General features: G+C 44.1%; 1 protein-coding gene across 1 annotated transcript in view; it reads right to left on the reverse strand.

The window, feature by feature from the left end:
* Positions 1–277: 277 nt before the first annotated feature.
* Positions 278–25,249, reverse strand: part of LOC128448230 (glypican-1) — a 33,403-nt gene continuing 8,431 nt past the window's right edge. The window contains exons 2-10 of the mRNA XM_053430798.1: positions 9,371–9,529; positions 7,668–7,885; positions 7,344–7,517; positions 5,675–5,840; positions 4,816–4,946; positions 4,195–4,332; positions 3,537–3,667; positions 1,916–2,091; positions 278–1,597 (exon numbers count right to left, since the gene is read on the reverse strand). Coding sequence (XP_053286773.1) covers positions 1,425–1,597; positions 1,916–2,091; positions 3,537–3,667; positions 4,195–4,332; positions 4,816–4,946; positions 5,675–5,840; positions 7,344–7,517; positions 7,668–7,885; positions 9,371–9,529 — 1,466 coding nt within the window. The 3' untranslated portion in view covers positions 278–1,424. The remainder of the gene's footprint in view (positions 1,598–1,915; positions 2,092–3,536; positions 3,668–4,194; positions 4,333–4,815; positions 4,947–5,674; positions 5,841–7,343; positions 7,518–7,667; positions 7,886–9,370; positions 9,530–25,249) is intronic.

Below are 25,249 nucleotides of genomic sequence, written 5' to 3' on the forward strand. Positions count from 1 at the left end.
CATATTAAGGTACAGATTCTCCAGTCATTTTAGACTTCCGACCACAAGGGAAGGACCACAACCCTTCCCTTGTGGTTACTGGTGGTATTGGTATGTGAAGTGACCCCCCGAGAAATTAAATGTCCTTTCTTTTTTCTTTTACAATCGAGACATTCTCTTACAATAGGTATTTGCTGTCCTCCCTCTCCAATCATGTCCCCAGGTGAAGACACATCAGCGTCTCAGGACCCAAGGGAATTCAAAGGAATTGAATCAACTGTCCACGGCAGAATCCACTGCGACAATCAAACAGAGTTTAATGAATGAAATGTGCGATTCAATACACTCATGAACAAAAAACAAAATCAGCTTGATACACAACCCCGGTGTGCGTGTGCGTGTGTGTGCGAGAGGTCGGCTATTCGTGGGAGTTCTGTGTTTTGTTGTGTACCAGTAGAGAAGTGCAGGCCGAGAAGCAGGCATGCCGGGCAAGAAACAAATCACCAAACTTGTACAGGTTGTCGGTATGTTTTGCAAATATCCTGAACCGTATGTGCAAAACTGAAAATCCTTGTTATTCGTCATAATAAAAATCCCAGCGTCAGTGTCACAAACGTTCTCGAATTTAAGGAAACTCCACGACTGTGCTTGTTTATCGCTGCTTTCACGAGGCGGCTCATTTCTTTACAAAGGTGATGAGGTGGTGAAAATAAAAAATAAAAAAGTTGTCATCTTCTTTTCTCTTTTGAAATGTTTTGGCTTTACGGTGACGATGAGGTAAAATCATCGTCACTGCATTTCAGGAGCGGCATCATTCGTCTGCAGCTGTTTAACGCCGACACACAAACACACACTGAAACAACTGGACAACTACATCACAGAGTATTAGGGGGAATCTTTTGCCAATATACTGTGAGTATCATACTGTACATTCAAGGCTGAGTATGACGCCGGTCTCTGAGCTAATGCACACAAACATTTACAGCTTACACAATGTTCCTTAAGGTCGACAACCTGCAGCTAAAAAAAACGAAATGACAAGTGTTCTTGAACGCACCACGCATTGGGCCACTGGACGCTGGAGCTAAATGGACCTGATATAAAGTCAAGAAGTCGTCGTTAATGTCCTCATCGTCTTCATCATCGTCAGGTTTCTTCTTGCTCGTCTTCATCTCCCATAATCCTCATCCCCAGGAGTCCACTGGAACCAGTTCAAGAAACCGAATCACACAATCAACACTCATGGAAACCGAGCCGAACAAAATAAAGAACATTGTCACTGTCAGTGTTTTCGCTTCTCTCTGAAGTCAAAGAAAAATCTTGTCCAAAAATGTCTTTGTTGAACTTTTTTTTGGCAAGGTAACTTTCCAACCTCTCTCCCAGTCCGTCCCACAGTTCAGCCCCGCTGGAGACTTCAGAGTCTGATTGGAGGCGGGAGCTGTCAATCATCGCTGGAAGAGCAGGGCGACCAATGGGAGCAGGAGCAGGAGGCCGGTTTGAGCCGCGGCCGCGCCTCGGACTCGGTTGTTTTCTGGCGAGTAGGCGTACAACCCCGGCCTGCCCCGAGGACAATGTCCACCCACGCACATCCCGCTTCCTGAGCCGCTGATGTCTTCACCTGGGGACAAGATCAGAGAGGGGGGGCAGCGAATACCCTTTGTTAGAGATAGTTTTGATTGTTTAAATAAGAAAGAGAAGGACATTTAATTGGGTTTTTAGAGAGACATCGACTTCCAAACTTGGAATAATAACCTTAATAAATGGAATCCCTAACCCTTTTAATAAAGTTTAACTGGGAGCATCATTTCCCAGTTGTTATAAACACTGGTTTAACACAGACAATCAGGCCTTTAATGATTTTTCTTTGTGTTAGACAGCTTAGTTTGAAATAGGGACAAACATAAAAAGTGTATAAATATATTTGAGAAAGACGTACTTGCATCCTGGAAGTCCACGTCGTTACCCTCCATGGCGTTCTTCAGCCGGCTGCTCATGATCTTCAGCTGCATGATCTGCTGCCGGATGGTCATGTCTGGCTTTGTGATGTCCAGCTCCACCTCTGGGTTGTTGATCTGATTGGCCAGGCCGTCGCCCATCGCCTCTGGAAGATATCTGATTGGAGGAGAGGAAGGACGGGGACGGTTAGTATGGTTCAATGCAGAGTGTAAAAAAACAATCACACTCACACCTAATGGTCAACCTAAACTCCAGACTGCCTGTGTTTGCACTGTGGGACCAAGCTGGAGAAAAAAAAACACATTGGGATTCGAACCGAGAACCTTCTTCTTGTGAGTGCCAACCACCACACCACTGTGCCACCATTATTTAAATTAATGGCTAAATAATAATTATACGTTGACGGGACAGTATCACATATTCCACTCCACTAGAATTTACTAGGGCTGAAATATTGCCTGTGACATTTATTGAGCTCTCTTATAACCACTAGATGTCGCTGTAGCTTTTCAAACAGTTCATCACAGTAATGATTCACTATCTGTCACAGCTACACACCTATGTTACACACACACACTCACACACAAACACACACACACACACACTATATTTCATGCTGTATATGACCGTCATATTTCTGGTGTGCTCTCCTCAGCATAAATCTCATCACTTGGCTTTAATCCAACCGCTTTCGTGTGTGGGAAGTGTTCGTGTGTGTGTGTGTGTGTGTGTGTGTGTGTGTGTATGTGTGTGTGTGTGATAGTGGGTGTGCACAGAGGGGGTGGGGGGGAATAACATGCTTGCTTGTCAACATGGCATCAAATTGTTCTATAATCCACTTATAGATGGATTAATGGAGGCTGAGACAAACAACAGGGGCGTGTGTGTTTGTGTGGCCATGACGTGAATGTGGAATAAATTTAAACTCTGAATAAATTCCCGTACTCGATTATTTTCAGCTTGTCTGAGAGGAAACAGCTTCCTGTCTCACAGCAGCTTCATCGTGAGCTTCTCTCTCTTCCCCTCCAGAAACATCTTTTAGCTGTTTGGTGTTAGAGAGCACGTGTTTTCTTTTTGTCACGAATGTTTCTGTCTGTGCTGCACGACTTCAACGTGTGCACAACAGATTTCAGAGCAGGACAGTTTTCAGACTGAACTTCACTCTGTTGCAGGAAACTTATCTCACTTCCTACAAGATGAAAAGTAGTGGCCTCAGTCAAGTCCATTCTAAATTCAATCAAGCTGCACCAAATTACAAACACTTCTAGATATCATATTTCCATAAATGGGTCAAAACACGTCCTAACTTTGTTTCTTGTTAATCAATATCGGGATTGGTTTCTCCCTGCCCGCTTGTTTCTTCATTTTGTTGCCGCTTAGTTTGTTTACCCAAGTCACACGGTTATGAACTTTGGGTGATACCCTTTGGAAACGTTGTTAGACATTCAGACTTACAGACAGTGAGCATAAAGGGATCAGAAAGATTCAAGGCGAGTCCTCACGCTCCTTAGCCCTCACTGATTTACCAGGATTCTCAAAGTCTGTGAGTCCCTGAGGCTGAACACTGGCACTCGGCCTGTGTCTAGCTTTGTCTTCCTCACCTGGCTTTGGTGATGCCGTTCCAGCATTTATCCTGCGCGGCGCCTCCTGCTGCCAGTTTGCTGCACAGTGCCACCGGGAGCTGGACCCAGTACTGCCTCATCTCCCTCAGTTTACTGGAGAGGTCCGACACCTGAGGGGACAGAACACATCCGGGAGGGAGGAAGAAGGTTTTGTTTTTAAAATTCACAGGTGCCAAGATCCTTAAGTTTAAAATCCAGAGAAAGTCATAATGTGTTTTCACCACATTCGAAATTTAAAAAGCAGAAAATTGTCATTAATGTACATTTTTAAAAGTTACTTGAACACATAGATAACACACTCATATAACCACATGCACTGTATCTATGCTAGTTTTTTTACATGTACAGTACATCCTCCGTTACATTTGAATGTATCCACACGTCGCTCTCAAGGACGTTCGATTCCCTGTGTGACCACATGTGCTGATCAATAAAATAAATCACCTGAGATCTCATATGAACATTAAATCATGCAAACATTTTGAATCTAAATTCTCAACCATCTCGCAACAACATCAGGGAGGCATCTAAAATTCAGTTTTTCAGATTCTCAGTAACATTCATTGATAAATAAAAAACTGCCAATATCTTTTTATTGTTTCAGAGTTTCTACTTTGAGTGTGTCTCATGTACACACCTGCATCTCCAGCCTGAGCCCGGCAGTGGGCGAGGGTTTGTACTCGGAGGCCGTCAGCAAGCCGCTCTTCCTCCTCGGCTCGTGGGGGGCGGGACTTCCTGTGCCTGATTCCCCTGGCGTTCCACATGACTGGTAAACCTACACACACGCAGAAACACACATTACAGTTCAACACACATGTACTGGAAGCTGGGGATGTGACCTCACACACCTCTGGACTGATACTCTGCACAACACCAGATGTGAGTTCTTAAATGATCCACTAGGTGTCACCACAGACAAGCATTTCGAACTCTAAGGCTGCTTGGATTTACAAACTTTAAGAACATGTGGCTCAGGTTGTTTATGGACATACTTGTCCAATAATAGCGTCGACCTACACAATGGCTACTGTATGGACATTTAAAAAATGATGGGAGCTTAGCAGCATATCAATGTTGCCTCATGACATTAGAAGGATAGAAACTGATGAAATTAGAGCCGACAGGTTAAGGCCACCACCTCCACAGGAGGCCATTATTGAGCTCTAGCTCTACCTAAGCACTTTTTTTAATGGAGAAATATTTTGTCTCTAGATGACTTTTACGTTTTCCCATGATGACTTGACTTGAGATGTCTTACTCTGGCTGTGAACGTGTCCATGTTTTCCTGCTGGTAGTGAATGGCCTGGTAGATCCGAGCAGGGATGGAGGAGAGAACCACGTCGAGGCTGGGCTCTGTGCTGAAACTGGCCACCACCTGGATCATAGTGTCTGGAGGAGAGGAGAGGAAACGGAAGAGGAAGAGGAAGAGGAAGAGGAAGAGGAAGAGGAGACGAGAAAACCCAGTAAATCTTGATGCAGATCTTGATCTTGAATTTTCTTTCACTCTCTTAAGAACATTTTTCAACGTTTTCTTGGTTTCATGGATCAGGTATATAAAGGGGTCAAATATTCATGAGTGAGTGAAACTTGGTTGATTCCAATGGGCCTTTTGGACCTTAGTCCTGGTCTGAGTGTCATTCTAGTTATAAATGATACTGAAAAAAACCCAAGTTGAATAATTGATAATACAACAGTCATCTTAACAGTTACTCACACTTGGAAACGTTTTCGCAAAATTTTGACTGAGAATCAGAGATTTTATAAAGAGATATTAACATTAATAAGCTTTGAAATTCAATGTGTGTGGTTATTACTGTGTATAGTAATACTGCTTTTAACCCTGCGGTTGAGTTCCTATCTGCTTTAAGTTCGATTAAAAAAAAAAACCCAGAACATTTTAGTACTTGATCTTAATCTCTGTGGATAAACACAATGTAAATTTCTTGTTTGGGCCTGATGAACATCTGTTTGTGAGATTCATCATCAGTATAATGAACGCCCCTCAAATGGCCAGATATGACCGCCTCTTCCACTTTTACACTTGGTTTGTTCTGTGAGATATTTTACACAGATCCAGTGTCGGCTCCAGGAATCCACTCCGACTTTCTGAATCGTACCTATGAGGTTCTGCCACTCGGGGTCCAGGTCGGCCTGGTTGGCCAGGCAGCCCTTCATGACGTTGGAGCAGTAGATGGAGCAGGGCTTGACGGAGCTCATGCCGCGGCAGTGAGGGCAGTACACCAGCTTCATCAGGGCCTTGGTGCACTCCACACTCAGAGAGACCTGGAGGAGGGGAAGAGGGGGGTTAGAAACCTCATGGAGGGAGAGAGGAGTTCCAGAGTCTCTTCACGATGATCGCCATTCCCCCGTTCCTTCCATTCACCCGTCATTAGAGAGTCTACCTGAGGAGGTAAACATCTCTGGGGGAAGGATAGAACTGTAGAGGGCGCTGTTGGGACATTAGAGGAGACGCCACCTTAGGAAGACGGCGATGATGACAGCTCGTCTTGTCAGTCTTTCAACACTACATGGGTTCGGTTACACCTTCTGGTCATTTACACAAGTCATGAAAGGTGTTCAGTTCCACAGTCATACTATCCCCCCCTCACACACACACACACACACACACACACACACAGATCTGAAACTCCAAACCAAAGAGAAAACTCCAAAGTAAGAGCAGGAGTTCAGGAAATGGATGGGATGTATGGAAAGTTTCAAACTTAAATCAATGCTGTAGAGTTTTAGACTTTTAGACATTTGGATGCATTTCCTTTCCCGTGCGTCGTTAAATCCGTTCCTGTCAACATCAGGTCTTATTGTGCAGTGAAGTGCTGATCAATTCATAAAGTCTGCACCCATCATAACAATAATGCAGCTTTGACAAAAATGAATGCAGACTTCACTGTGATGGACGACAACAGAGGTTTTCAAAGTTGGAGACTCGGCGACTGGAATCAAAAAATATATAAGTTATTATTAGATTACTTATTACAAAGCTCTCGTTGATTAAGGAAGTTGCAGGAATGTGATTTTTTTTATTTCTTTGTTTTTGGGTGGCAACTCACGGACGTCTGTAACTACGAGAGGAAAACATTCAAATTTTTAAAAGTCTGACACATTACAAGCTCTGTAACGGGGGACACTAGGTTTAATTAAATAAGTTAGAATTTACCAGTATGATCCCTTAAACTGTAAAACTGGAAGAACCCGTTATTTCAAACATTCTAATAAAGCTTGAATAAAGTAATGAGGGTGTTATTGTGACCATTCAATCTCATTCAGATCCGTGTATAAGAAAACAAACTTTCTGGGAAAATATGCATAAATAGCAAAAAACATGGTAATTTGACATCATCAGTGTCATCGCTCTAAACAAGAGCTTTGTTCTGATGACAATATTTGATGATCTTTTCTTTTTCAGTTTTAAAGTGGAGATGTTTTTTGTCCTTCTGACAGTTACAGGGTGTGACGCCGAGGCATCCATCATATCTGCTCTACTTGGACTGGGCCAAACAACACACACACACACACACACACACACACACACACACACACACACACACACACACACACACACACACACACACACAAACACACACACGCAATGCTTTCTCATTACGACACAAACACTGCATCTTGAACTTTCAATCTTTCACTTTCTCTCACTCAACAGACCATGTCTCTCTCACTTAGCCTCTTCCTCAGTCTATCTGTCTGTATCTCTCAAACACACACACAGTCACTCACACACACAGACACACACACACACACCAGTTCACTCACCTGCGACACCTTCCTGACCACCTCTCCGCTGACTGCCAGCCCCTGGACAAACGACCGGGCGGTGACAAAAGCCCGGATCACCTTCGCCCTCATGTCCCGGGGGACGTCTCCAAATGGCCGCAGCGTCTCCTGTTGCTTAGCGACACATTCAAGGTAGTCCTCCGATAGGCTGACCTTGTGGACAGAGGGGACAGAGGCAGACACAATGAAGGAGAAAGACTGTTATGAACACACATTTTAGGAAACACCCGATAAAGGATGGAGATCTGCTTCACGATCACATCTTCATGTAGAGCCCCTGTCTGTCTGTGTGTGTGTCCTCACCTCTGTGGGGACGGAGGATTTGAACGTGCGCTCCAGAAGCCGGGACCAGAACTCCGACAGCGTCTCGTCCAGGTTGAGAGCGGAGCCCCGGTAGTACTGTCGCAGGTCGTTGTAGAGGTCTCCATACAGGCGGGTGTTCTGGGAGTACAGAGGGCCGAGCGGAGACAGCGCCTCCTGGAGGGAGCGCTCGGACTGACTGTGCAGCTCAGTGAAATAGGCTGGAGGAGGAAAGCGGGAGAGAGGACAAAAGAAAAGATGGAAGGAGAAGGTGAAGATCAGGTTCTCTTTAACATTGACATGTTATCGTGTTAGCGTGACAAACTTCAGCTCAATGATTAATCTACTTTTTGCTCTGTTTTGGTCCCCACCACTAATCTTAGACCAATCAGGCTGTCCAAAACAGGAGAAAAACAAACACAATTACAAAATACGCTAAGAGACAGAGAGATAATTGTTTGACTGTAGTTTTTATTTGCATATTTTTGTCAACGTCCCATCTACTAACATGGAGGAAGCAGGATTCATGACCTATACTGCAGCCAGCCACAGGGCGGCGATCAAGACGCCTACGCTTCAATTTGGGGAGCTGTCATGTCGTCCATCTTTAAATTCAGTCTGTGATTCAAACTAATCGCTGTGAGGTTGTATGAATTTATTTGTTGAAGAAATTTCAGCCATGACTCTAATTTACTTTGTTCACAATCCAACATGGACCTGGTCTAAGGTAGTTCTCAGGTTTTAGTGCCGCGGCTGCCAGATGGATTCAAAGTGATGCTGAGGTCAAACCCAGAGAACGAGGGAGGCAGCGATGGAGTCTCCCTCCTTCTTCAAAGGCTGTGGACCAGTGCCAGCCTGCTCTAACCACAAGCAGATGGACGGCCACATTATTGCTACTGAGGTGGCCTGCTGCCTTCAGACTAATAATACTGTCCTCCTCCTCCTCCTCCTCCTCCTCCTCCTCCTCCTCCTCCTCCTGCTGCTCTCTCTATCTTTCTCCTTTTTCTCTCTTCCCCTTTTTCTTCTGGATTCTCAGGTTATTCTCAGCTCTAATCACACATTTCTCACTCGCTGTATTTGTCTCCCTGTTGTTATCAGTGGCACTTCTGGGTTTTGCACTCCTTTTCTTCCTCCCTCCATCCCTCTCTTTCTCTGATGTGCAGTGATCTGCAGACTCGGCTCCTCAGTGGGTCAACTGCTCATTAGCTGCACCAGCCACTGCCCGAGGGGGACACCCCTCTGTTTGTGTGTGTGTGTGTGTGTGTGTGTGTGTGTGTGAGTGTGTGTATGTGTGTGTGTGTATGTGTGTGTGTGTGTGAGTGTGTGTGAATGTACGCAAGTGTGTGTGTGTACCCCTTAGAGATCAGGGGATCGGCTTATCACATTTCATTGTGTCTAGCTGACTCTGCTCTCATTATAACACCCAGTCAGGGGTCTCCTTGATGCACAGGACACACACACACACACACACACACACACACACACACACACACACACACTACTGGAGCTGCAGAACTGTGTGTGTGAACAGCCTGAGCTTGTACCAAACACAAACTCATAAATACACAACACACAAATGTCACACTCCCCTGAGTTCAAGCTTTGCTATTGAGCTCAGCCTGTAATGAGTGTTTCACACACACACACACACACACACACACACACACACACACACACACATATTCACAGATCCAAACTCGACTTACTGTCGAAGCTCCTGTGGAGGGCGTTGAAAGCCGCCTGCAGCGACCGGCCTGCGTCTCGGATCAGCCCCTCGGTCTCTCGGGCCGTCAGCCCGGACAGGTTCTCCTCCATGGTGCTGGTGCAGCAGGTCGGACCCTGAGGACACATCCTCAGATGTTCACCTGGCACAGTGGGGGAAAGACAAAGTATCAATTATTCATTTGATTGTTATTTAATTAATGAATCTGCCGAGCATGTCATTCACCATCCAATGAAATCAGTCTCAACACCAGCCTGAAATGGAAGTGAATCAGTTTCCAGTAGAATCGACCCATCAAAACATTTTACAGTAGAAGTCGAATTCACCCGGTCACTCACGATCACATTTATACAGCGCTCCTATCCACGCTGCTTTTTCTATGTGGGCACGTTGCAATGCAGAATGAAGGTGCCGGGATCAAACCACCAACCTTCTGGCTAGTGGACGATCCTCTCTACCTCCCGAACCACATCAGTATGACACTGGCAGTCGGTGAATTATATCAACAATTATTCGATGAAGTATAAGGAAACGTTTTTGAATACATTTATGTTCTGATGAAAATGAATCCAACTGATTCTGGATGTAATCAGACTTACATGTCCCCTTCAGGTTAAATTGTAAAAAACAGTTTGAAGACCTCCTGACATTTCTTCTTGCGCCATTATTGAAATTCAAATTTTGAAATTCCCAAAACTTAGGTTCCTAAATACCTATGAAAGAATTTACTAACCTTCAGCCTGTGGCCAGTATTAAGAGTACACTATTCTCAGATGTAGTATTAAAAGTTCTGCCGCAGATGCAAAATGGAAAATATCAATAAATCCAACTTTGCAGAAAGCTAGCAATAATTGGAAGTTTTCTTTTTTTTGCTGAGAATAACAGAACAGGTTGAACTCCAGTCAATGACTAGAGCATAAGAGCATGACTCAGCCAAACCTCAACCTGGGACCTGGTGCTGGACAAACTGATCGTTACCATAAGAATAAAGAAATGTACAGAATAGAAGAGAACAGCGCTCGTCTTCAACATTCATTCTGACCTTTACAGGAAACGCAGGTTCATGTAAAGATATTCTTTAACACAAATATATGTTCACACACGAGAAAAAACAGTCTGAAGCATTAGTCTCTTGACGCTAGATGCCTCAGGAGTGTGTGTCTGTGTGTGTTTGTGTGTATATGTGTGTATATATGAGTGTATGCATGTTCACATCTGGGAAGGTTAAGGGTGAGTAAGTACCCCACAGCTGTGTCTCTTCCCTCTTTAACAGGCCCTGCGTTGGTGTGTGTGTGTGTGTGTGTGTGTGTGGGTGTGTGTTGGTGGGTGTGTCTGTGTGTGTGTGTGTGTGTGTGGGGGTGGGTGTGGATTTGGGGGCAGAATTTGTCGACTGTGGTAAGTGGAGCAGAAGAGTAGACGCCTTCATCATCACTGCTCTATGAATCTTTCATTGGCACTTGCACTTGCCAGTGGTACGTGTGTGTGTGTGTGTGTGAGTCTGTGTGTGTGAGTCTGTGTGTGTGTTACCACCAAGTTTTCAATCCTCAGAGCTGATATGGTTGGATTAGCTGATTCCCAAAAAGGAGGAGCCTTCCACCCCTTATAGTTTTTATATAATTGGTCAAATATAAAAGTTTTTTTGCGTCTTTTGTGATAATTGTGGACACGTTTGGATGCCCCCCCCCCCCCCCCCGTCTCGTCAGGATTTGAGGAGAAGAGGTTGACGATAAAGACAGTGACAGCACACCGAGCTGCTGAGGCTGGACTGCTCCACATGCAGGACTGAGTCACCGCCCTGAGATAAAAGCCTAATAAAACACTTCTCTCTGTTTGTATGAGCAAACCTTTTTTTTTTTTATTTAATGGAGTAGATTGAGATGATTTTTAAAAATAGGCCCCTATGGTTCGGCGTTCGCCCGAAAACTCCAGCCACCTAATAAAACATAAAGCTGCTGGAGGCATGAACAGGTTTCATCTTCATTCCTGTGTATTTATTTTGCAATGCAGTCGAATGTGGAGGCTCTGAGGGGACAAGGTCTTTCCCTGCAGGACAAGACCAACCCAATGAGGACCATTACTTAGAAGTATGTAAACAAGAAGCCAAATGTGTGTTTTTAATCACAAAATATGTATTTACCCCACTGAAGACTAAAAAACCTATAATTTCATTTTTAGATATTGGAAAGAAACGGATTGTTTCCTCTGCTGGCGTTTAGAACTGCACCCTGAACATTACACTTCGAAGAGGACATCGTGTTTTCTGGGGGGTGAACATGTGCTGCAGCTAATGTTAGCATCTCGTTGTCGGTTTGCTCACCGACCCGGACGACACTGGGCGTTTTACCACAGACACATATGCTTTACTGCATTCCTGGGTTGCTGGGTAATGGGAGCAGCTGGCATCCTGCTATAAAACCTTAATTTGCTTGGAATAACAGAAATAAGCACAGTGGCGACGCACTAACTAACACATGGGCAAAGAGCAAGCTTGCAAAGATGCAGACAGACTGAACAGACTTTCGTGCAGGGAGGTGCCTTGCTCAAGGAGAGGAGAGGGAGGATGCCCTCGAGCTTCAGCATATATTTAGAGATGTCCACATCCTCCAGGGCAAACACACAAACACACACAGGTTCGAACTACACTTGCAGGGACCCTCATTGATTGTTCCCTTAACGCCCGAGGCCCCGTTGATGCAAGAGAAACCAAGATCCTGAGCATCTCAAAGGGAGAGAGAGAGACACAGAGGAATCAGGACTGCAAATGAAAGTGAGCAGGAAATCTCTCATTGTTTATAAGATTATCTTTACATTTACATATATATATATCAGCCATCAGGGTTAATCCGGAAATGAACTAGGTTATACAAAGTGTCTTTCAGCCCTGTCTTAAGGGAAACGTGTTTATTGCTGCTCTTAATTCCAACCCTCAGTGAAGAAGTGGTTTCATTTAGAGGACGAGATGTGGTGCTTCACATCTGGACGTCTTTCACGCTGCTGCACGTGGTTGTTCCCAGAAACACGGGAAGTGAAGTTCTGTCAACGTGTTTCATCATTAAAAAAATCGACTTGTCTGACATATAGTTGTTTTTGGACAATTGCAAACCCTGTACATTACTGCAGATATTCTATTGAACGGTGACTTAATGCTGTTTGCAGGTGGAAGAGACGCCCGAACTCAGAGGAAAGTGTTTCTAACTTAAAAGTTTGGAAAATACTTTAATGAGAATCAGGATGGAGTTAATTGAAAAGAGGGTTTTCACGTACAAGGGCTTTGCTTTGGTGTCTCGGTGAATTAACGATGAACACAGTGAGTAGAAAGTGAAGTGAAAGATGAAGCAAATTAAAACGTACTGTGGGTATAAAAAGATAAAAGCAAGAACTTTAAAGAGCAGAATCATAAATGAAAGCTGTCCAATAAAAATATAACACGTGATATTTCTGCTCTCAGATGGGATTCCAACTATGAAAATATGGAAGAGGACACAGAAACCAAGAGGGGATGATTTGATATAATTCTCTTCAACATATCACAACATCTTCTTTTCCATTAAATCCAGAGCCCTGCACGATTGGATCAGTTTCCCGTCTCCGTCAGCTCTGTGTTCCTTCAACTGAACTCCAACACCTGACAGAGAAACATCCGACCTGTCTCCCTGACTGAGGCAGCAGCAAACCGTGTTCACACCTCAGCAGAACAGACTCTGACTGTGTTTCCCCACAATGTGCGTGATGTCTGAGGTGTTGTTTTCAAGTGTGACTTTTGTTTCATTTACAGTTGTGAAGCAGAGGAAAGCTTTGTGAGGAGCTGACGGCTCTTTAGACTGGAGTTGCTTCAGCCTGTCACAGTGATGAGCATCTCAGAAGATCGTGAGTCGTCCTGTAGATGTAGAAAATGAAATATCTCCTTCTGAATATAAAGAGCTCAGTGGGGACTGAACATCTGCAGCCAAGGTGGAAAGATTTGAAACCTTTTTATCGGGGCCTACAGGAGATCAGGTCCTGGCTGACATGGTGAGTGTTGACGGGGAAAATGTGTTGACGATAAAACAACAACAACACAAAGGACAGAATCAGTTGTTTATGTGAGCAGGAAAAGTCTCATTACTTCAGAGCTAAAATGCACCCTCACGGATTCAAACCCACAACCTCAGTGTGGTTTCTGTGAATCAGTCGAGGATGTGGCCGAGGTAAAAACCCAGACAGAGTTTATTCTCCTCATTAGACCGAGTCCTGACGAAGTGAATTCCTCAGTATCGATAAATTAATTAAATGGTGAATATTTCCCATGTTCCCACGGCCTCCCCCCCCCGCAGCTCAGTGCCCAATAGGCAGAATGCAGTGCCGCGTTCTGCCACTGGGCATCCTGCTCTTAATCATAAGTGCATCCATTTACTTTGAATCTTGTTTTTTTCACGTGCAGATGTGCGACAGTTTAAACTGGTCACCATGGAGGACCACATCAAGACGACACTGCTCAGCCATTAATTTCCTTTTTCCTATCAAAAGCATCTGGTTCTCACTTTCTTCTCCCGGTCGCCCCCCCCCCCCCCCTCGGGAGACGAGATCCTTTTTCTTATTTTTCCTTCACCCTGCATTCCTTCGCGGCAGGCCCAGCATACCTGAGCCCGTCTTGACAAGTGGGAAAAACCTCAGCACACGTGCCAAGCCGCCAAACAGGTAGCACCACACTAGGTAGGCTGACGAGAAGCCGTCGGGCCTGGCATCAAAGAGCTGAATCAGAACCACTCTGAGGAAACGTGGAGTTAGGCCACAGGTACACTTGCTTTCAAAACAACACTCACACGCCTCACGGATGGCTCTTGCGTGTCCTGCAACTGTTTGGTGTGTTGTCGGATTTTAATGCTTGATGCAATACACACATGACCGACAGGGGGCAGTCTAAGGGCAGTTTGTGTTAGTAAGGAAGGCATCAGCAATAAACATGGAGGAAAGCGGAAAGAGACTCGACTCGGAAACCTGCAAAAGTCGAAGACCGCTACGCCATTTTGTTTTTATCCAAATAATGATCTAAGTTCTGTGGTGCGCCCTCTAGTGGAATACTCCAGTAGCATACGTAGTACATGAATAGTACAAAGTATGTGAACAATTATGATCAACACGTATTTGGTTGTCAGGCCTTTTCAGCTGGCGGGCCCGACGCATGGTGCTGCTGCGTTGATCACAACAACAACAATCAATAAACAGTTTAATGCCGGGGGACCGGTCCTTAGCCGGCTTACGTGCTATGCTAGCAATCAATGCAACGCTACAGAGAAGTTCTCAGGAAATGAAATCCGCAACACGCCCCTAGCTGCCTCGGCCTGTTAATTTGCATATCTCTGCTTTTCTGCCTGTTGTTGGCTCTGCAGTCAAAACCCAGCCTCAGCAACTGAAACACAACGGAACTCAAAATAAAATCCCATCGAGCCAAACGGTCACCGAGCCAAGCCAAAGGATTCTGGTTACGGCAACACCCAGATTTAATCGAAACCAGCACTTTGTTGATACAGCAATTTATTTTAACGCCTGACTGCAGCTGTCTGTTTACCACAGATTGACACTTGGAATTAATTAATTTCTCTCGGTGTTACGGGGCCGCGCTGCCGACAGGTCTGTCAGGAACACTTATTGGTTTTGGTGTCTGGCAACAAACGATCGTTTCTATTTGCCCTCTGGGAAAATGAGAGGATGTTAATGAGAATATTGTTTTCGTCTACAAGTTATTTAACCTCTGCTACATGGCACCACTGGCTATCATTGTTTTAGATCCACCAGCTGATTCTCAACTATATATCGAGAACGTGATATTAACTTATCGTTGTAGTTAAAATGCGATGCGTTGATGTTTTAGGTTTTCTTTTATTCTTTGTTAACAAAATATTTGAAAGTGAACATTGTGCTGATCTATCCACAAATTCCCAAAAATTCCTGGTTTTTTATCCAAATTAAATAGCATTAAAAAAATAAATAATAAAAAGTGTTTCCAGGACACAGGTGTTTTATCAAAATAAATGTTAAAATGATAGTTTCGTTGTCGCAAATTTTTTAAATGACTTTAATGATGTGGTTAGTTCATTTTATTAACTGAGTCGTGGATAACAATATCTCTATAGAGCCAGATTGATATCACTCATAAAATCTCTGTCACACTATACACACGTGCACACACACACACACACACACACTCTCTTACAGTTGTTGCAGTGGCGAGGTGGATCAGGGTCACCAGACATACAGTTAAGAAAATCAGGTCACGGTATTTCATGTCAGACACACACACACACGCACACACACACACACACACACACACACACACACACACACACACACACACACACACACACACACACACGCACACACGCACACACATGCACACACACACACACGCACACACATGCACACACACACACACACACACACACACACACACACACACACACACACACACACACATTTTATCTTTCTATAACTGTGAGGACACTCTGTGAGATAATTCATTAATGCATTCCTCTGCCTCTTAGCGTCATTCCAACTTAATTCTAAACTTAACACTCAAACCAAGTCATAGATCCTCAAAAGGCCTTTTGAAGTGGGGACAACATGTCCTCACAACCATAGAAACACATGAACACACACACACACACACACACGTATTGTTACTTAGACATAATACCCTGAGGCTGTAGGTTACGCTGAATGGTTATACATACAGGATAATCCCAGATCTGACACACACACACACACACACACACACACACACACACACACACACACACACACACACACACACACACACACACACACACAGCTCGGTCTCACAGTGAGAAACTCCTGCAGCCAAAACAAATGAACATCTCGACTTGTCCCTGAGGTCTGAACCGTTAGACAGACTCAACAATTAGAACTTTAATCACAACGCAGCACCTGAGCGGCTTCACTCTGCTGACCTGCTTCAAAGCTGCTTCGGCTGCTCTTTGTTCAATCATAAGTAATTAGAGACATTTCCCCTGAACCATAAAAAATACAAGATCACTTTTGTTTTAGTGGAGAAAGTGCCGCGTTGTTTCCTATAACTGAGACTGCTGAGGCGTCCGGGCGAGTTCAATGAGACGAGAAGCAGCTCCATCACACGAGTAACCTGCACTGAGGCTGCAGACTAATCTCTCGATGCTGAGTCAGCACAGTAAAACACAACTTAAGGCTCTGAAATGACTGGTTCCCAGATGTTGAACCATTGCTCAACCTGTTTCGGCTGCTGACACAGGGATAAAAAGTGGACAAACGTCTCTCTCTCTCTCTCTCTTGTGCACCGCAGCGTCGGTGTTGTTCAAACCAGAGAAACAATTAAACCCTGAGACTCTGAAGTTTGTTTACAACCACTTTCCTGCCGTGTTGGACGATGATGTTGTTTTAACGCTGCGTTCTCACATCACTACAGCTACTTCTGGGAAAAACCATCAACTGTATTCAAAGCAGAGTTCCCAACGTGTCCTGATCGAACCCTAACCCAGTATAGGTCATAAATCACGCCTCCTCCATGTTGGTTGATGGGACAAATCACAACGACCAACTTGTAATATTTTCTACTTCAAATTTAAGGACACAACAATAACACCATGACAGAAAAAGTAGTCGTACCACAAATCATTTATAAACACTACATGTTATTAAAATAGTTCAAACTCTTTCTTACAGAAATGCAGAAAGAAGGAGCACAAATAATCTGTGAGTCACGTGACTACACATGCTACCGACATGCCTCAATGCCCACGTGTGCTCACCTGCGCACCGAGTCACACGTGACCTAGAAATTAAAACACTTGACCATGAAGGAACTTTCATCTCCTGCTGAGATGAAAGTTTGCCACAGGAAGTGACCTTGCACTGTAACGGCCTGTCTCATTGTGACTGATCTGACCTTTGACCTCTGTGAAGCTGCACGGACAGGAACACACGCACGTCACAGCGAACGCACACATGACACATGCAGCATGACAATCGTGCTTCACTTTGATCGCTTTACAAATACAAAATGTACAACCAGTGTAAAAACATTCACACACACACACACACACACACACACACACACACACACACACACACACACACACAGTCTGCCCCGGCGCTGCCATCACACACCACATCAAAGCCGATTATTGCTGAGCAGTAAAAGTGGTGCAGTGCTTTGAATTTATTTCCTTCAGTCGGACGTTTATTCACTGCTTCCCTTTCTTAATGAGCGCCTTACAATAACCCTGTCACTTCCTGTGGCAAATTACTGCCACCTAAATGAAGGGCTGATGCTGCATCTGTGTGTGTGTGTGTGTGTGCGTGGGCGTGTGTGTGTGGGGGGGTGTCTCCTTGCCATTTAAAGGCACCTGTGTGTGATTTAACGTTACACATGGCCTTCCTACCAAAGCTCACTTTTACCTTTTTTACTATCCAGCGCTGTAATGATGAAGAAGGGGAGAGGGAGAGAGGGAGAGAGAGAGAGAGGGCGAGAGAGAGATGGAGGGATGAGAAGGCGATAAAACGGAAATGAAATAAGAGGCGGGGGGGGGGGGGGGGGCAGGAGATCGTCGGTGCAGACACAAGCAGAAGCTGTAATTTACTTCTAGGTGTCTAATAAATGTGAAATCCTTTCCCTGTTATTCATGATTTAAAGTCTTTTTTTTTTATCTGGTATATTCCCAGTTTCTCCTGAACACTTTTCTTTTAACCGAGAGATTGAAAGTAGAACATGAACAACAACAACGGTTGATGCTGAAGTTTTTTTAGCAGTTCATTAAATCTGTGGTCAACGATAAATCAACGAGCCGTCTTGTCTGCTAGCGTTTATCGATGTTTGCATGTTTACAGCAAATATGGTAGAAACTCCTCTTGTGAGGTGAGGATCAGTCGATAAGACAATATCTGAATCATACCAGTGTGAGGACATGGGCTGTATATTTTCTGTATCTTATTTGTTTCTTTTTGAAATTATTACTATCCTGATAACGTGCCCTTAGCAATGATAGTGAAGTTCTGTGCCACTGACCTCAGAGCAGGTTTCTGTTGGTCACTCTCACGGATGGGATAATGAATATTGCTGTTCTGTTTATCGCCGGGTGTAAGATTGTCCCCCACGTGTATTTATACATCATATATCAACTTTTTTCTCCTGAGTACATTGTGATAAGGCAACATTGAGGTGCTGTAGTTATTGTTTAAATGGAACTTGGTGGGAGGACGCAGGATGGGTCAGGGGAGAAGGACCGATTGGAGCAGATCTCATAAGAAGGGGATGGATTCAGCAATTTCATCACAATCTTTAATATGGCCAGATTGGTTTTGCCCGTTTTGCGAGATGTTTGTAAATTTCCTGAGAAATGATGCTTTATCTTTATGAAAATATCAGGTATTATTTGGGGACTGATATCTTTGAGTGCTATTTGATGCAGATTGATAGAATTCATTCTCTTTGGCCTTGGCGGAGGTACGTACTCTGATCAGTGCTCTTCCAGTTTTATGACACAGAAGCACTTGAAGTGTGTTTTTGATCAGGTGTGATTAAATAAAAAGAAGTTTCTGTGGATTACTCAGTTTTCAACCAGATCATAATTTTTCCATAAACTTCATCCTCGAGCCGAGTAGTTAAACAAAACCATAAAAATATTTAATATTGCCTGAAATGTGGATATTGAACTGACGGATTAGATTCTTCTCGACATCAAACTATTCTGGGATGTACTACTTCACTCCTATATTCTCTGTTTTGCTTCTTCTGTTTAGAACAATGGCCACGTTAAAGTATATAAACAGAATTTATTGCCTCCAGAATAAAAAATGAAAATGCTGACGCTTTGAAGCTCTTCAGTCCGGACCAACAGCGGAGAAGAAGAAGAGAGAGGGAGGGGTAGACGTTTTATAGCATTACCGAAAGTAAAAATAGTCGCAGAGTCCTGCCCTGTCTGCTGCCCGGCCCGTGTGTGTCTGTGTGTGTTCACATGGCACCGACTTCACCGTATAATACCATAATTCTATGTCATTTCCTAGGAGCAGTTAAAGGCTCTTAAACTAACTACTACTTTCACATCCCGTCACTCGGGGCTGTTAAAAAAATAAATAAAAAATCCCAGCACGTGCCAACTGGTTTGTGCCACGCTGGGGAGAGTCAGCGTCCCAGTGCTCACGTGCACGTGGATGTGGATGAGGGCAAAGGTCACGTCAGCTATCTTTGACAGGTGGGATAAGCCCTTGTTTACAGTTGACCGGTTGACCGTAAACGGGAGAGATCGCGTTTTGCCCTTCGAGTCAGATCCGGTGGAATCGTTAAGTAACCGGAGAAATACACAACGAGGTCCTGGGAAGTTCAAACACACAGCGAGAGAGAGCGAGAGTTGAGAAGACACACAACTACGAGTGAGAGAGTGTGTGTGTGTGTGTGTGTGTTTGTGTCGCTCCCTCTGTGGGAAGGTCAGTGCATTAGCTGTCATCCACTGTACTGAAAACCTCTAACACATACAGTGGATTAACAGGCCAGGATTAGCAGGAGATTAGACATCAGCCCCTAATCCAACAGCAGAGTGTTAGTGGTGGGGAATGAGAGGTGGGAATGAATTCATGTGCAAGTGTGTCTGTGAGCATGTGTGTGTGTGTGTGTGTGTGTGTGTGTGTGTGTGTGTGTGTGAGTGTGTGCGTCGGGCATGGGGGAAGCTGATTCTCCATCGCAGCTCCTTCTCAGCAGGGGGCATCGAGTCGCAGTGCTCACGGGAACATTAGGTCACGGGCTGAGGTCGGGCAGTTCCAGGTCACGTCTTGTGTGTCGGATCTGAGTGGATGTGGAGTCGCTGGCAGAACAGAGCCACGTGGTCCAGAGAGTTTAAATAAAGAGATCACAGCCTCCTGCACTTGATCACAGCTGTGATCTTCAACTCGAGGATTAATTAATGAAGACACTTGAATACATCTTCACATTAACACTGTCAAACTTGCTGCTGTTCAAGACAACACACTTTACCCCCAGCTGTAGCTCCCGTGCAGCACTGGGCCCTAAACAAGCGTCTTGATGAGTTTCTAAACGAGCATCAGGAGCAACGTTGGCTCTTTGCTTAGATTGGTACATCCAGTCTGCGTGCCCAAGTGCCCATGGGCAAGATACCGAACCCCCACCTTGCCCCTGATGCGTGTGGAAGGTATGAGTGGATATAGCAGCACTGTAGGAATGTGTGACTGAATTGGAGAATGATATTTTTAGTGTATAACAAGTGGTTGATAAGGATAGAAAAGCACAACAGAAAAGACAGTCCAGGTACAAGCAGGTGGTTACACAACGCACACAGACACACACCAAGCATCCTTCCCTTAATGCGTAGAAGACCTTGTCGTTAAAGAAGCGATCCTCCTGAGTTGCAGCGACACCGGGAGACGACACCCAAAACAATCCCCACGATTAATTAAGGGACCAAGTGAAACCTGTCTGAACCCTGCGCCTGGTCCCAGACCAGTTCTCCCAGCAGGCCCTCTGCTGCAGGCGCCACGTGGGAGGAGTCTGGGAGATTCACCTCGCCTGGTCCCGCTGCGTGATGTAAGATGGTGGCATTCAGCCAGGCTCTCTCTCTCTCTCTCTCTCTCTCTCTCTCTCTCTCACTGTGTCTCTCTCTCTCTATCTCTGTGTGTGTCTCTCTCTCTCTCTCTCTCTCTCTCTCTCTCTCTCTCTCTCTCTCTCTCTCTGTGTTTGGATGCATATTGAAGTCTGCACCTTCTCTCAAGTCTTTTCTAAACCCGGGTTTGAATTCAGGGTGCAAGGTTTCAGAGTGATGATTATTTTGGATGGCGGTTTAAAACATAAATAAATAAAATTACAGCTGGTAAATAAAGTACGGATATAAATGGTTTCTAATACAATATGACAAATCCTTCAAATCAGTTATGAACATTAATGCTGCACTGACAAAGTTTGACAAGGCTCAAATGAAAAGTGAGGACGATGCAAAGCAGCTCGTCTCCTTCTCCTTCTTTTCGACTCTTGTTGTTGTTTCCCATGATGCATCTGGGGCGGCACCGCACCGGAGCGGCTGCACTCAGTGTTGGTACATTTCAGAAACCTCCTGTGGGCGCCCTGGTGTATTGTCAGGATATGAAGCACGCTGTGTGTGTGTCTTCAAAATGTTACGAGCCGGGCAGCCGGTTTTTATGCAGTTCGCCACCTCTATCAAATAAACTCCTCCGTCAGTCCCGACGGCAAACGATCTAATAAAGAAGAAAATGCCATAAAAATAACAATAAAGATAACATGAAAAAGCCCCGGAGCTGAAACTCGGGAGGTTAGAATGATAAAGTAAAAAGCTGGAGGGAGCCGGGCTGCACGGAGCCAAGTGAAGCTCGCAGAAACACAAACACAGCGGGCGTGCGTGGAATTCGGATTTTCACAGCAACGTGTCTAATTATAGGCCTCCGTGTGATCTCCACTAACGCACAGAAAACCCTCAAGTACACACACACACACACACACACACACACTCCGTCTGATTGGTATCAGGTATCACGGTGCGTGTGTGGGCTAGAAAATTTAACAAATCACCAGCTTGCTCTTTCCCTGAACCACTTGAGTTCAAGTTGAAGGCGGCAGCACGGCTCCTTATTGATTTGACCTTTTTCAAATCCGCTCCTCATGAAACGAAAGCAATCAGGCGTCGCTCCGCCGACACGTTAAGTATCAGAGCTGAAGACGGAGCTGGAGCTCGGTTGATGTTAGAGACCGGAGCCGAGTGTGTTTGTTCGACCGCGCAGAGCCGAGACATATTCACCTGAGGACGCCCCGGTCAGGTCTCAAGGAGATCTAACACAGATAATACTCAACACCCTGATCCCATCAGTGCTCAGAGGGTGTGTGTGTGTGTGTGTGTGTGTGTGTGTGTGTGTGACCTCTCCGGACACTGTGTGGCCTCTATTGTTCAGCACTAAATGACTTCATTCCTTTTCTTTCTTCCAAGACGACGACTCCAGCTATGAAACGTGTGACAGCTCTGCTGGGCTTTGAGGAAAAACACTTAAAAACTCTGTGATGAGCAGTAATGATGTAACGTCTCCCCTGGGGACTGTACAGTTTATTGAGCGGATCCGAGGCCAATCTTCTTCTCAACAAGCTAATTAGATGGTTTTAATATGTTTAACTGAAGTCTGGCTGCCGCCCACAGGAAACACAACTTCCTGGTTGTTTCACATAAAAAGATTAAATAAGTTACAGACAAAATAAGACTGGCATCGAATAGAGAGCAGACCTCAAACAGTCAAGCCAGTCAACCAACCAACTAACGAACCAACTAACTAACTAACTAACTAACTAACTAACTAACTAACTAACTAACTAATCACACAACCAACAAGCTAAGTGCCCAACTAACTAACTAACAAAAGCAGCAAACAACCAACCAATAGCCAGTAGGACAGTCAGTCAACCAACCAACCAAACAATCAACAATCAATTTCCTTATGCATGACATTAAATACAGTTCATGTGTTGTGTGTGTGTGTGTGTGTGTGTGTGTGTGTGTGTGTGTTTGTGTGTGTGTGTGTGTGTGTGCTCATGCTGCTGACAGGTTTTTCAGAATAAAACAACAATAAGAAACAAATCAGCTGGACAAAATAGTATATTTATCTCCAACAAAATTCTCAGCTGTTAAGATGTTATAATTCATTAAAAATTTAAAATAAACTGTAATTACCATTTAATCACAGAAACTCTATTATTGCTCTTACCACATGTCAAGAACATATTTCAATTTGAAGTCGAGGTTTGACAGATCATAACAATGACCAACATGTTGAAGAAAACCATCAAATCTGGCATCTAGTAGTTGCTTTTTAACCCAGAAGGGATTTCAAAGATAAGATCATTCACAAGGCATCGATAAATATTTAATCTTTTAATTAAATACATGAACTACGACAGCCTGTATGAAACCAAGGTTTTCATGGTTTTGCACGTTTAATGCTCATATTTCAAAGAAAATACCGGAATAACGACAATTAATCCTTCAAATAACCAATTAAAAGAAGCCAAACACTGTAAAGCCGCAGTGTTCCTTTTCCATTACGTGTGTCTGTACGCGTCCTTCCCTGAAATTACAAACCACAATGCATGACAGTTCAAATGTGGAGCTACAAGCTGAGTCACAGGGTTCAGACACTAAACCGACACACAATGAAAGGCTTTAGTTAAAGTGCACTGTGAAGGCTCATGAATCCAAGTTAAGTTCCTTCAGGGTACTCGGTTAAATCCTTTATCTTATTCAGGTGAAGAAAATCAATTAAAAACCCAATCGCTGCGGGTCCCTGGTTCAACTCCCGGGGCGGGGGGGACCATTTGCTGTGAGTCATTCCCCCTCTCTCTCCTTCTGTCTCTCCTTCACTATCTTTACCCATTAACAAGATACTAAAAAAGAAAAATGCACATGGAAAATGACAAAATCCATTGTTTGAAATATATACTGATCATAATGGAGGACAACAATTAACAATTCTTTACGTTGTCAATTAATCAGTCAATTATTTATTTTTTATTTGCTCTAACAGCTGCAGTGATTAGTCAATCTAGAAATATTAATCTGCCGGCTCTGATGTGAGAACGTGCTTTTTTTATTGATCTGAAATTAAAATAAATATAATACTGGATAGAAGAAGACATGAAGAAGTAACTTGGTGCAGATGGATATTCTTTTTCTGATGTTTTTTGAAGAAAGGATTAATAAGGATGATTGAACAATAATTAAAACTCTTAGTTTCAGCCTTGTTCTCTTCACGATCGAAGGCAACAAAGAAAAACCACAAAATAATAAATGTTTGCCTTCAAAATTGCTTTAAATGATTAATCAGTTGTTGAAATGTAAGTATGTTTTAAACAGCAAATCAATAAACGGTCTAAATATGTGAAAAGGCTTAATATTTTTTTTTGTTCAGCTCAATGTAAGAGAAGAATCAGATTAGAAACGACTTTGCAGGACAGTAAATTCAACTTTATGCAAATGTTTTGGATCATATTGGCAGAAAAACCCAGAAATCTCCCTCCCTATAGTAACACACATACACACACACACACACACACACACACACACACACACACAGACACACACACAGACACACACAGTGTATAAGACCCAGTGGACTGCATGTCTGAGGAGCGCTGCCTCAAAGCAGCCGAGCAACTACCAGGTCCACCACATCAGACAAACAACTCGCTGTTTCATCTGGGAAACAGATGGATGCTCGACTTCCAGAGAGGAGGGGAAGACAAGCGGGAGGCTGGGACGGGGGAGGGGGGGGGCGGGGGGAGGAGAAAGTAAAAATAGCGTGTGATAGGACGGAGGAAACAAACATTACAGGGAGGAGAGAAGAAGAAGAAGAGGAGGAGGAGGAGGAGGTGTGAACTGGAGCGCGGAGGGGTTAGAGAGAAACGCTGCTGGTTTGTGCAGTATTGATTTTAAAGACGGATGTTCAGTCCCTGAATGGTTTGTGCTCTTTTTTAAATTCCACACCAACCACTGCTTTAATGCTCGAGGGTCACAGAGAAGCAGGAGCGAGGTTCGAGTCCGACCCTGACATTCATCACTTCAGTCTGATTATATGTTGGCAATGGAGGAATTTAATCTTCACTGTGGCTTCACCCGCAGTCGCTCTGGATAATAGCTCTGGCTTCATACGCAGAATGTAAATGGCTGCATTACATACAATGATGTATATAAACACCATTCAGCCACGATATTAAAACTGGTAACTGGTCTTTATATATATATACGTGTGTGTACCACTCCACCACAGCAGCCCAGTAACAGGTTTAATGCTGTGGGTTCGTAATGCAACCATTTACATTGCAAACTAGAAT

The sequence above is a fragment of the Pleuronectes platessa genome, chromosome 9 (genome assembly GCF_947347685.1).
Source record: "Pleuronectes platessa chromosome 9, fPlePla1.1, whole genome shotgun sequence".
Lineage (NCBI taxonomy): Eukaryota > Metazoa > Chordata > Actinopteri > Pleuronectiformes > Pleuronectidae > Pleuronectes > Pleuronectes platessa.